The sequence below is a fragment of the Apiospora kogelbergensis genome, assembly GCF_038363985.1.
Source record: "Apiospora kogelbergensis strain CBS 113332 chromosome Unknown utg000001l_segment0_segment0, whole genome shotgun sequence".
NCBI classification, from domain to species: Eukaryota; Fungi; Ascomycota; class Sordariomycetes; order Amphisphaeriales; family Apiosporaceae; genus Apiospora; species Apiospora kogelbergensis.
In genome coordinates, this window is record NW_027117418.1 from 1,577,711 (window position 1) to 1,591,229 (window position 13,519).

A 13,519-nucleotide genomic window follows, 5' to 3' on the forward strand; every position below is an offset into this window, starting at 1 on the left:
GCCAAGCATGTCGCCCGCTGGGGCTGATGGCGGCTTCTCGTGGGAAAACGGGCAGGCGCTGCGATGTTTGTTCTCTTTAGTGCGCTTGCTTGCCTGCCGTTGAAACCGAAATGCTTGGCGCTCGCCCCCTTTCCCGGCTCAAATGGCCTCAGCTAGCGTTATTGCTGCCCTCGTATTGCAACGCCTTGCCGTGGGACTTCTAGGGTCCAGTGTGGCGTGTCTTATTTCGCAGTTCCTCGTCCAGCCACGAAATGGACCCTTTGCTGGTCTTCTTTCGACAGTGTTCAAGACAAGCGCTTTCACTCTGGCCTTGGGCCTTACAAGGCTTCCTGTTATTCTTCGCGCGGATCCCGGGTCCGACGGTAGTCTGCCCTTGTCAAATTTGATAATTCGATCACCTGTATGGACTTGGCCGGTGTCAAGCAGCACCCGAACAAGGCCATCCAACCAATACGAACGAGTTGAATCGAGTGATTATTGATTCATAGACTGGAAGGATACTCACAGGTCATGGTTCTGCCCATTTCCGGTGCAAGATGCATGATGAGTCTCTCAAGGTCGTGATAGCGATGCATCGTCTAATTGCACTATACACACTCTAGATCCTACCCGGGACATGATTACACGCCATACCAACGGGGATAATTTGTAATAGTTTGTTGTGAGAATGCTCTCGTCCACCTTGCCTAAACTCGTTATTTGGGGAGATGAGTGGCGATGGACGAAACCGCCGCTGAAATCGACGGGTTTGATAAGAGCTTCGTAGTGCCTGAGCTGAGCTGAAAGGTGCGAGTAATGGGCTCGGCTGGTGCTAAGCGCGCATTTTTCTAATTATGCAAAGAGAGGCTTCGAGCAACAAAATGCGCATGGGGGAGGACTTACATGTTATCCGGCCGGGTATGCAGCCCGGATTGGCATCTGCATATGTCCTTTGCTGTTTGGTGTCTCATCTAATTGCTTTCGTTTATCAGTCGAACGTAGCTAGCTGGACTAGACAGTCAGATTACATTGCATTTGCTTTGTTTTCCTTGATTTTCCTCTATTCAAGCTTGGTGTGTATCTACTTAGTCTTCGGTTTCGTCGGCAATCTTTTCCGCCGCCGCTTCCCAGTCGTCCTCTACCGGCTCAACTTCCACCTTCTTTTGGACTCCTTCTTGAGCATCAGTAACTTGCGGCCAGCTGCAGGCTTGGCTTCGCTTGAGCTGGCAGCGGCAGATCTCGCCTGTTTCGCTGAGGACCGACCGACTACAGAATTCCAACCATCGGCGTTCTTGACTGGGTCGACTTCTCTGCGCAACACATTTAGAGATGTGTCTGCGTGGCAAAGGAAAACTGCTTTTGCGATATCTGTGCGCGTAATCGCCTGAGAAACCAGCGGCTTTAGAGCTGTAACAGATGTTTCTAAGGCCTGGGCTGCCCAAGTTCCCGAGCCCCTGATTACTATCTCATCATTCGGGAGGAAACTCGTAGTAAACGTGACTGTTGGTTGCATGGCCAAGTCTTTGGCCACGGCAGCCTCCACGTCTTCGACAGTCAGCCCGAACCTGGGGGCCGTCAGGAGCAAGGCATTGTACGGCACATTCATTAGTGGATTAGTGACCGGGCCGGCTGCTGTTGCGTCTTCTGTGGTGTTGGCAGTTTTGATCTGCACACACTGGGCCAGGGTCTTAAGCGGTGCCGAGACGAATCTAGGAGTTTTGAAGATAGAAACGTGTCTGTGAGGCTCAGGGTCTTGGGACTCGCTGTCCAAGCCAAAGTCTTCCGCTAAAGCATGGAGGAATGCTCGCTGTTGAGACTTCATTGGTTTAAAGCGTAGGCGCTTTTCTTGGGGGTCGCTCGCAAAGACACGAAACTCCCGCTCTTGTGTTTGAGCCCAGCGAACACCCTCCTTGAATAGCTCCAAGGTCTTGTCCGAATAGGGTACATGATTGTCTTTGTGAGTCTCGGGGTCGATATTTAGAGCAGCCGCCAACTTGGCATTCCTCTGTAGTCGGAGGCACTCATCATCGCACTTGAGCGGCGGACGGTCCGGGAATGGGTTCGCCTTACTTGCCATGCACCTGACTTCTTGTTTCTTGTGCTGGCATTCGCAAGTGATAAAGGTCTTGGCTTGGCAAGGCTTCTCTTCTTTGCAAGGATAGGGAGCGTGACAGGGATCGGTATCGGCATGGTCACACGCCTTCTTCACCTTAAGACAAGGTTGTTGACAGTGCGACCCCCGGATACTTGCATCTTCACACTCGCCCGGGCGATGGCACGGTTTTGTACATAAATGTGTACCGCACTTCAACTTGTTGCCACATGGCAGCCCGCACCGCGGCTCTTCAAACCAACAGGGCTGGTTCTTCAGGATTTGTTTACCGCAGATACATCTCTTCTCAACCAAGAAGGGGCACGGAGGGCACGGCTTGTCATCGGTATGGCAAGTATGTGATACACGGGGATGTCCGCATGTCGGATTAGAGCGAGCGCACTCGTACCGACACTCTGGAGGCTGAGTGCCGCAGGGTTGAGGTGGGTATAAGACGGTGCGACCGCAATTGCAGCTGATTTCTTCGAACACAGCTTCGGGGCAAGTACGACAAGGTCCAGGATGGCACATCTGGTCACACGTGTGCTTGCCACACTTCAAGTTGCGTCCGCAAACTCGAACGCAAATCTAAAGAGACAATAATGTTAGCAAGGCTTTCCTTCGGCAGCTGGGACAAGTGATCACATGATTATACTTACATGCTCGGCTTCAACTTCATCATTAGATGTGGCGCCGTTCTTCCGCTTCCGTCGAGCAACTACCCGTTCCGCGGCTCTCTTCTCCCCTGGACAGCAGTGCAGATCGTGATTGTGTCTCCCACAGCTAAGTTGGGCGCGGCAGACTCGCATACACTCAGGAACATATAGATTGCCCTGATGGCACACTGTACGAGTAGTCGTTCTGCCGCACCGGCATGTGATGTCCATGACCTGCGAACATGGCGGACAGGACGAATCGTGACATCCTGATAGACACTTGTGTCCACATTCTAAAGGCTTGTCGCATACCTCTTCACAAGTAGGGACGGGGTCTTTGCAATTTTGCCGGGGACGATTTAAAATATCTGCCAGTTGGGTCTTTCCACAGGGGCAGTGCGACACAGCATCGGGTGCAAACGGGCAATGGGCGGGCTCCTGGTCTTGAGCATGGCACGGGTTCTGGCAGTTATGATTGCCGCAATCGAAAGGTCGTCCACAGAGCGCCTCACAATCAAATGTGCCTTCGTACCAACCGTCTGTGACGGCATCCGAGGCATGTGCATCATCATCAAGTTGCCCATGATCGTAAGAAGCAAGCTTTTCCCCTCGCTGCTCACAAGCGATATCCTTGTGCTCCTTTCCACAATAGCAAAATGAAGGAATAGGTATTTCGCAGCTGCCACATAGACCTGAATGGCATGGCTGTGAACATTCATGCTCTCCACACGGAAGAAGGTCTCCGCAAATCTCAGCGCAACTCCAGCCATTGGAATAGCTCGTCTCAGTACAGCGTTTGGTTGAAGTGTTCTTCCCGCAGAAACAAGACATGGATGGGCCCATCATCCCGCACGGAGGACAGGGGCCGGCATGGCACACCAAACCACATGGGTGAGGGCACGTTGACCGCGGTTTAGCACATGTCTGGTTGCAAGAGTGAGGCGGAAGTCCCGGAATGGAATGAGGGTTGGATTCCTTTCCACACCAACAGTGATAAGAAGTCGGTTCATCTATCAAGGATGAGTTACATCCTGGGCAACGCCACCCATTAGGCGTCTCGCCCTCTTGTTCGTTCGCCTTCTTGTTTTGGTTCGAGTACCATTTTCGTACACAAGATAAGTGAGCTACCGTCCAGCAGATGGAACAAGACCAAACCCGCGAGTTTCGAAGAACCTCGTTGGTGCAAATGACGCATTCGTAGTGCCCGTTGTTGATGTCCTCATGAATTCGGGTAGGCAGATCGGTCGCTGTAGATTTCGGTAATATCTCTCTTTTCGGTGCCGCAGACCTGTTGGCTTGGCCTCCTGAAGCACCATTTCTGTTGGCGGGAGGCTGCTGACCGGGTACAAATTCCGGGGCCTCCACACTCAAGGTAGCAGGCGACCCTGGATTGTTGCTCGATGCCGCATCCGATGTTAGATGGCCCCCAAAAGTACGCCGGCCACCATGAGCTGCTCGTTGTCTAGGTTCAGCACCGCCTCGTCTGGGCTCACCGCCGCCTCGCCGCGGATTTCTCCCCCCTCTGCGGCCACGACCACCCCCGCCCCCCCCCCCCACGGTTTGAGCTTGAGGGGGCTCCGGCATCAGGGGCCGCCGCACTTGGGGGTTGGCTAGTGTTCGGGCCCTGCGTGTCTGCCCGATTTGAGGCCTGTGGGTTTTGCTGTCCCCTCTCCTGTCCTTGTGCCGCTCCCCGGCGACGAGCGCCACGGCCTCTACCAGATCGACCACGGCCTGGTTGCGGTTGCGATTGCTGGCCACTCTCCGTCATGATTGAGGTAGTGGCTGAAGTGATTGTCCCGGCGTCGGTCATTAACTTTCCTCAAAAATCGAATTCAAGATAAGGCGTCCCCAATATGACGGAACAAGTGGTTCAATTGGTGAGTGAATGGGTCAGTGAGTGGGTTGCTTATGGGGCGTTTGCGCTTTTTGAAATACAGCGGCTTCAGAGACGTGCAAAGGAAAAAAACACAAGAAGAAGTTGGGTGAAAGACGAATGAGGTGACACAAAGACGTTGTGACTGCTAGAGTGCAGAAACAATCGCTTTAATGGTAATGGGGATAGAAAGCTGTGTGCAAAGGTGTAAGTATTTTCTCGGAATCAATGTCCAGACACCTGCTCCTCCGCCGGGACGGGACCAATCAGAATCACATGAATTATGATTCACTTTCTATCATCGATTACTTTTAGCACGGCTGTGGCAATGGGGCTACATGTAAGCCTTTTTTTGGTTTGCTGGTTGACTCATACTGCCTCCTGCACGTACTTTATTACCTAGCAAAAAGAATGGCCCAGAGGAACCCTGCGAATCGCCCTGGCTACTTTAGCGGCTCTGATGCATCTCCTGGGGCCGCAGCGAACTAGAAGCAATTGACATTTCCACCTCCAGCCATAATAGTAGCAACATCATCTGCTTATGTAGGTATACACAAGTTTTCCATTATTCAATCTATGTTTAACCTCCTTGTTGCCATCCTGGGACATAAAAGGGGTGGGGTATCTAGAAGCTTAGTCGTTGAAAACAGGATATACACCTAACAGCATGACAGTCCTCCTTCCTCTAAACGCGTTGCATCCCAGAGCCTCCATCCGTGGGTGGATGGTGCCGAAATCTTAACCACCCCATTATTCCTTTAGCAAGACTGATGTCTAGATCAACTGCGTATGCTCCGGCTCAAGACTTCTCCATTGCCTCGTCGCTGGCCACGTTGGACACAAAATCAGATATCGCTTCGAAATAGCCCTCTTCAAGGACACTCGAGTTATGGTCGCCGCCAGGTAGTGGTTTCCAGATTTTGGTAGGCGTGGCTGCTAGTTCGAATAGTTTGCGCATATGAGCCGGCCTAAGATGCCCGTGGTTAATAATAGATCTGTCTATGCCAAGAAATAATAACGTGTGGTGGGCGTATGTATCGTTCAGCAAACAAAAGTTGAAATCTTTGTCCGCGAGCGAACTCAAGTTTTGTGGATGGTTGCTTAGAGTCATCATGATACAGCAGCAGGGAATGTTGCGGATCAAAGGAATAAAGCAATAAGTGACAACTTACGGAACAATCTCGTCTTGCAAACCACTGAGAAATAAGATGGGCACCTCGGTGATCAAGGGGATGACCGCCTCGCTCGGCCAAACTTGGTGACACAGATACGTCAAGTATTTGGCGGGCGGGATGACCGAAGGGATCAGAGATCGCATAGACAAAAACGTATTCTCCAGGATGAGACCGACAACATCACCCCTGCTTTGGTTCTTGGAGACGAGCTTGATACTAACAGCTCCTCCCAAGCTTTGGCCGTAAACAATCAGCTTGTGACCTCGAGTCTCGGCGCGGTCTCGCAGGTAGTCGAGGGCGGTCTGCGCATCGAGCATCAAACCCTTCTCATCAGGTTCGCCTGTCGACAACCCATAGCCGCGGTACTCCAGCATAAACACATTGCAGCCAATGTAGTTGATGATCATGCGGGCAATGGGTAGTCGGTGGCCGATGTTGCCTGCATTGCCATGGAACATTATAATAGTACAGTTCGAGAGTCTCCCACCCCTAGGGCCTCGGATGTAGAACGCCGAGAGCTTCTCGCCATCGTTTGTGGGGATCACCAATTCTTCGAAATCCTTGATGCCGAATTGCGACGGTCGTGGAACTTCGGTTCGGGCATTGGGGGGCATATGCGAAGGGTAGATTAGGGCCCTACAAGTTTGCGAAAACAGTTGTTAGTTACCCGCGTGATACAGATCATGCGCGCCAATATCGTGCGACACGGTGGTGGGTTGGGGATGTTGGTCAGCTGGGCTGCTGTGGATGTCTTACTTTTGCTTAAAGTAGAGGAGCGAGGTGAGGACAGCGGCAACGCCCTGTGCGAACTGTATTAGCTCGGTTGCGGCTCGACATCGGTGGGAAATGGCGTGTCGCGTTCGCCGACAAGCTCGAGATACAGAAGACGACTTGAGCGAAGACCACGAAGTCTTATGTGAAGCTGTGGGCGACGACAGCGTCGGGGAGGTGTGAGGCATGGCATACTGTGGAAGCGAGAGCAGGGAGACGCATGTAAGAAGCCAGGGTGCTCAGCAACGAAACGGTCTGCTCCAGGTAGCTGGTCGTCGGGCCTGAAGAGGACGGCGGCGATGGAGGCGACATGACAGACAGGTCAAGGAGGATCGGTCCGGACAGGCAGGAGTAAATATTGAGCGAGCAGCACCCAGGGTCAGAGGCAGAGCCCGCTGTCTGGGGCGAGGCGGTATGCGGTGATAGGAGTGTTGAGGGTGGATATGTGCAAAGACGGAGGTTCAGGGAGCGTCTCCTCATCCCCCCTGGGCAAGCTGGGCAATACCCTGTCACCAGGACGCGGCCAATATTTGAAACAATGCACACGGCCTACGGTTCTGGTAACGCTACGACTTTTAACTGCTGACACCTGCCAATTGCCTCGTATGGATCGGTTGAGCTAGCCCGCATCGAGTACTCGGCGAGTATATGACCAGCAGCAGCAACTCAAAAGCTACAAGCTCGGTACCAGAGCAGAAGCCAGAGGTCCCCTGATACTGTACATATTCGAGTATGGAGTACGGATTCTTCCATTCTAGGCAGTTCCGACTGCTGTACTGAGCGTCTCTACGTCCATCAATTAACTGCACAGAACCAGCCTACATGCCTCCCTCATGGCTTTCTCCTTGGCCTGTCATATGAATTTGGAAGCATGTCGCAAACGCAGAGTTTCTTCTTCATCTTGGCTTGCTTGTTTCGGTCTTGAGGCGTTTCCACGTGCGCGTCTCAAGCCACCCAGTGGCTAAGTTATGGGCTCTGGAGGCGACTTTAATAATACACTGCACGGCCTAGGCTCAACTACCAGGACTGCTTCCTTGCTACCACTACTGGTAGCCCCTAAGGCCTCTGAAATTAAAGAAGAAAAGATACCAACCCCGGAATCAGTTGAGTTGACTCTCGTGATTGTTTTTGCCGTTTTGATCCGGCTCGAACTGGAGTATTGCCGCCTGCTTCCAGTACAGAAGCAACGCGGGTACATGTATGTAGGCATGTGTAGTTTGTGCAGTGTAGTATTGAAGGCACTTCTGGTGGGCGGATCAGTGTCACAGTAGAAGTCCTGCTGTGAAGCTTGGATCGCCATACTTTCTGGGCTTCATTACCAATCGATGACCGGACCAAAGTCTGAAGTAAATAATCGCATGTCTCCGTCGTCGTTTTCTGTGGAATATTGAGTACTGGCTGTGGGGAGATGACATCGTCTGTCTCGTCTATTCAAGGGGCAAAAGATCCCGAGGAAGAAGCAGGACATAAGCCATTGATCAGAGGGCTTGTTTACATACTTTGACCTTGTCTACAATCGCGATTGTTTTATCGCAATGCTTGGTGATCCCGGCGGTATCCGTCTACGAAGATATCAAAAACGCCTCGGTTATGGCGCATTGGTCATTTGTGATAACCTATACTGATAGATGATGGGCAAGCGTTTAAAATTCCCGCCTCGAGATCTCACATTCTTGTGTGCCTATGCCTGAATGCGGCATATATTAGGTTGTGTCAGTTCAGCTATCGTGAAGGTAGAGTGGCTAGCTATCCTTGCCTATCTAAAAAATGAGTGTCGGCCTTGGTTCTCGGCGTCTATCGTAGCTAAAATAACTAACAATGGAACAACCAACAACGGTACGGAGTATAGTGGCGGTAATTACAAAGTAGTACCAACGGTGTCTTCGCAAACGCACCCGAACGAACGAGGCTGCATTGTTAGTCTAGCAAAGAAGATTATGAAGGTGCAGAGAGGGATGAATAGGACTAGTCGATATGCCATGCCAAGTGCTCATCCATATTATTCTAGCGTGAACCGCATTACTGTTCTAGAACACAGTAATATTGGTCTTTGGTATTGTCTATTCTGCGTAGAAAGCAAGACACTGGCGGGTTGGAGATCTCGCAGACGACGTTGCCCAATAGTTACGTAGATTTGTATTACCAGTGAGCCGGGCCTCTCGAGCTTGGCAACAGCTACCAGCGGAATCAAAGCCGCTCAGGTACAACGGGTAAATTGCTTAGGATTTGGACAACGCAAACCTAGCAATTTAGTACAACAAGTGTGGGAAGCTATCACGGCGCGAGAAATGACTGGGTCAATTCTGTAAGCACCTAAGCATTGAATAAGCCTCGGGTTTCAGGCATTGAGCTCTCAAGCTCGCGGGTTTTGTGATTGCTTTCCCCGAGAACGCGGGTTCGGTCCTGCGTAGATGACGTACAATCATATGCAGGTCTGCCGCGATCTTTTGCTGGGTTCACATTGCATTGCTTATTATCTCGGTTCGCAAGTAGTGTCACAATAGCTGGCCCTCCATACATTGACTGCAGCGCCAGGGATCAGGTCCGCCGCCATCCACCACATGCACGCTATTAGTTTAATTGCGGTCTAGCCATACTAGCCGGACCTCGATAGCTTTAAGCTACCCGTATCGTATGTATATGGGTGGGTAAGGACATCATGGGTGTACGTACATACGTCAAAAACATCACATGAACATGAACGCATACATACCGTACATATCTGATTACAAGCTCTGCAGGGCGGGTGGGCGTCGTCTAGAACCTCGCTGATTCAAAATCATGGTGCAGCCCTGAGACAACGGCCACGTCCGCCCAAGTCACCAAAGTAAACGAAGTGACTTCTTTGCTGAGATCTTGATTGACACAATTTACTAGTTGGTTTGATGCCCTCTGGCCCCTCTGCAGCCCCCAGGATGAATGCCGTTGGAAGGGAGCGGCAAGCCGGCGGGAGTCTTGAACCTGCCAGTCGGAATCGAGGGGTAGACGCGCGCTCCAGCCTGTTGGTCGACAATCAATTCGCGACCTCATGCAGTTCATGCTTCAGGTGTCTGCCAGGGACGGGCCAGGGGTTGGATGGGTTGACACTCCTTTTGAACTTTGTCCGGCCCAATTGGGGTTCGCCATCCTCTTTCAGCCCTGGGCTGAGTAGCTGATCGGGTTTGGAGTTGGTGGCTCGGATCGTCGACCTGCAGACTCCATTGCTATTCTTGTGCTCATGGCTGCATGGCATTGGGGATGGCAGTGTCCTCTAACGATCCTGCGAAACCTTAGGGCCTTTTGGGGCCGTGTTATGTATGTATGCTGTATGTGCGTGATGAAAGGATTATGCGCCAGGCAAGTGCGCATTCTCATTTGTCCAATGTCATGGCCCTTTCGATGCATCCATCAGCGCAGCGATACCGTATTAGACGTTGCGTTTTACTCGAGTCTGTACAAGTAGCTTAGGTTGGGTTGCGTGACAACGAGTGTCTCCCCACTGTCGAGTAGAATCATGTGGTCTCATTTGCCGTCCGGGTTTTGCCTACCTGTCTAGACTTGGAGACGCATTGATTTGATCTTGTGCCGGCATGCAGGTAGATGAAGGAGGTGTATGTATACGGCGAAGGAATAACTGGGATTGACTAGAAACCAGAAACAAGAGAAACGGGCAGCAGACCATCTATCGCTAGTCCCCGCCGTCCCTTGTGCCTGACCCCAGTCCCTGGCGTGAGACTACAAACACACCACTGTAGGCTTATTCCATTCTATTTGGAGATCGGCGGGTTTTGACAGGTCAGTTGACCAATGACCGGATTGCTTCTATCGGGGTTTCGCGTCTGTTTGGCTGGGATAATCCCCAAGAGGGAGTCTGCTTATCGCCGTGTTTTTTTTTTGTCCAGCCAGCAATCGCGCATCACGCATCGACGCCCAATCCACACCCAAAAGTCGATGCCGCCAACAAAAAAAACCCTGGAAAAACATTCGCTTCCAGGTTCGCCAGTCCAATACCTTTCGACGTTTCCTGCTCCTCAACCCCACGGCGGACTCTCGACATCCAAAGCAAACCATTCCTGCTTGCGAAGCGTGCAGACAGAGGCTCCTCTTCTCCCTTTTACCCCAGGTCCGCCCACGATCGTTCCCTTCTCTCGGACCCCAGGAACATCAGAGCTCTGCCTCACTCAACCTGGTTTCCAACTTAGGGTTTTTGGTCTTTCTAAAAACAAATCTGCACACTATCCGATCACACCCCTCACTCAGCCTCTGTTGCTCGCTACCGTATCCGCTACCGTTCGTCGTTCAACCGCTTTGCATAGTGAGATTGCTTCATCGCCCGGCTAGTCACGAGAGTTTACGAGGAGCTGAATCCGTAAGCTCACCCCCTTCTTCTCTTCTCTTGCTGCCGCTGCTAGACCTGGCTCTGCCGTGGCTAGTCAGTAACCCCTCTACCCTGAATCAACATCCGGGAAGCCCAACGGTACACAGGCTCACTGGGAACCTTCATGCGACTAGAAGCCAGAACAATATATCATAGAATCGCTGTCTTCTGTCTGTGGCCATTCCTCAGGAATCCCGACAGCAGATAGCCAAGCAATACCCCGGGGGCAATATCTGCAAACACCTCCAAAAAAGAAACATCAACAAATTTACGGCCGTCCATTCACAACGAGCGACACGAAGGAGATTGTGTAGCAGCTTCGCCAATCAGAGTCTCGACCTCCCCCGAGAGCGCATCATTCCTAGACCACACCCCGAATCATGGTCTCATTTTCGTGTGAGGTAATGCTCCCCCTCCATTAACAGTTAATCTTATTGAGAGCCCAGAAGTCTGAGCCTGACATCACGGACTGAGAAGCCGCTGCCCTAAAGTCACTTTACATGCCATCGCATCCATCCCCTCCACCAAGGCATTGCGCCACCCCCTCCCCCATCAGTCTAGCAGTTTCCCATTAATCCTTTGATGTGTTGTTATTTTGGGCATTGATCGCCCAGATAGCCCGTCCATCTACTTTTATCCACCCTTCGCATCATTCCTTCGCCTTGTTTGTCTCCCCCTTTATGTACACACACACTCCCACACACCCATCATCCCACTGTCGCAAGTAATCGAGCATCGGTCCTCCTTGCGCTCCGTGTCTCCTGATCAGTTTCACCCCTCTGCCCCTCCAACCAGATGACACACCCATCCATTTGAAACGGACGCCCAGTCCCATTCCATTATACACCCCCCTACCCTACTTTACTACTAGTATCTCTCGCATCCTGCGATACGTTCTCTTCTCGATTGCTGCCGTTACACTGCACTACATCGCTATCTTCTATCTGTATTACCAAACACTAACCCAACCATATAGTCGTGCGGCGACGTACTGACTAAGAAGAAACTCGACCCTCATCGAAACCGCTGTTACGGTGCAACTTTTACATGCATTGATTGCATGGTCTACTTCCCTGGCACCGAGTATCGATCGCATACCGTAAGTCGAATCGCTTCATCGGCGCTGATGAGATTCTAATCCAGTAAATAGACTTGCATGAGTGAAGAGCAAAAGTACCAAGGCGCCCTTTACAGACCCAAGAAGCAGAAATACAACCAATCAGACAACCCACCCGCAGCTTCCGAGGAGGATTATCAACCCCAGAAAATGCAGAAGCAGGCTTACGTTGAGGACGTCACTGAGGGATATGAGGCGTACCGCAACTATGACAGCGACGAAGACACCGGGTCGGCAGCTGATCTGCCGGAGGCGCCTACTCCACCCCCGGCCGTAGACGGCCTGAACGTGTTTGACTTCCTTGTGGAGCCCACGCCCAATGCGTCGAGGATAGAGTTGCCGCAAAAGAGTGAGAGTCAACAGCTTGTCAAGTTCAAGTCCGATACGGAGGAATACATGGATCGTTCGGGCTACATGGTCGACGAGGACGAGGACCAGATGGTCCACTACGGAGCCGGGCCCATTCCGACGCAGGTACAGTATGAGACACCTGCCCCAAAATCGGAACGGAGGAAGACCCGAGATGGCGAAATCAAGAAGGACAAGAAGCGCAAGCGCTTGCACATTGAGACCAACAGCCCCTTGGCCATTGAGAATGGGCCCACCGATGAGGTCATGACCGATGCACCCGAATTGCACACCGGTTTGACTGGTGGCCTCAACCGTATGATGCGACCAGTATTCCCGCCCTCGCCCGAATACTCGGCTGGGGATGGTGGCGATAACTCGCCAAGCAGCCCGATCAAGAAGTCCAAGTCCAAATCCAAGCCTAGCCGTACGGAGACACTGGGCAACAACTTGAAAGCCCTTGTTTCGGGTACCTCCAAGTCGACAAAAGTATCCAAGAAGAGGAAGCACTCGTCGGAGCGAAAGGAGAAGAAGAAGAAGCACCATCACCACCATTCTGACTCGGAGAAGGCCCCCAAGCTGATCGAATATCGACCAGCAACTGCCGATGGAAAGGTGCCGGATGGCCAGATGATTGTCTACAAACCCCGATCAGAGCTGTTCCTGAGCATGTGCACAAAGGGGCCGGATAGCGAGCGCGGCTACAGCATTAACAAGGCGTTGAAGCGCTTCCACCGCGAGCGATCGTCGTCAGGCACAAGCCTCAGCAGGCCGTTGGAAGAGAAGGAGCTCTGGCGATCGCTGCGTATGCGACGCAACGACCAAGGCGAGATCGTACTATTTTCAGTTGATGCCTAGGTCCCCTGGTGCATTGAAAAAGGAACAGGCGGCGTTGACTGGTTTGAATTGAGATTTATGATACCATGGCTCAAGGCCACATGGGAGCTGCGACAAGGCAGCTCCGCTACGCGATTACTACTATTACTACTTCTACGACTTACTATTACTACAATGGCGAAACTACCTGCTCTGCAGCTGGGCTTGGGGCTTGGAAAAGAGCATATTGGGGTGGGGTGGCATGTATCGGTAGCATACGGTTGGGCTTGGAGGGGGCCGATCCGGCATAGATCTGGCAAGAGTAATGGGCAGGA

The 13,519-nt window shown here is 52.0% G+C and overlaps 3 protein-coding genes across 3 annotated transcripts; 1 reads left to right on the forward strand and 2 right to left on the reverse strand.

Moving 5' to 3' along the window:
- Positions 1-1,117: 1,117 nt before the first annotated feature.
- Positions 1,118-4,482, reverse strand: PG998_000518 (uncharacterized protein; the record flags this gene model as incomplete). The annotated part of the gene is made up of 2 exons (XM_066867336.1): positions 1,118-2,659; positions 2,731-4,482. Coding segments are annotated over 2 exons (3,294 nt in total), but the record flags the coding sequence as incomplete, so codon positions are not given.
- Positions 4,483-5,399: 917 nt separating this feature from the next.
- Positions 5,400-6,858, reverse strand: PG998_000519 (BEM46 family protein; the record flags this gene model as incomplete). Its single annotated transcript, XM_066867337.1, has 4 exons — positions 5,400-5,568; positions 5,773-6,411; positions 6,532-6,575; positions 6,742-6,858. The coding sequence occupies 4 exons, from the start codon at positions 6,856-6,858 to the stop codon at positions 5,400-5,402; spliced, it is 969 nt and encodes a 322-aa protein (XP_066735752.1).
- A 4,264-nt stretch (positions 6,859-11,122) lies between these two features.
- Positions 11,123-13,226, forward strand: PG998_000520 (uncharacterized protein; the record flags this gene model as incomplete). Its single annotated transcript, XM_066867338.1, has 3 exons — positions 11,123-11,304; positions 11,880-12,002; positions 12,054-13,226. The coding sequence occupies exons 1-3, from the start codon at positions 11,284-11,286 to the stop codon at positions 13,224-13,226; spliced, it is 1,317 nt and encodes a 438-aa protein (XP_066735753.1). The 5' UTR covers positions 11,123-11,283.
- Positions 13,227-13,519: the final 293 nt, after the last annotated feature.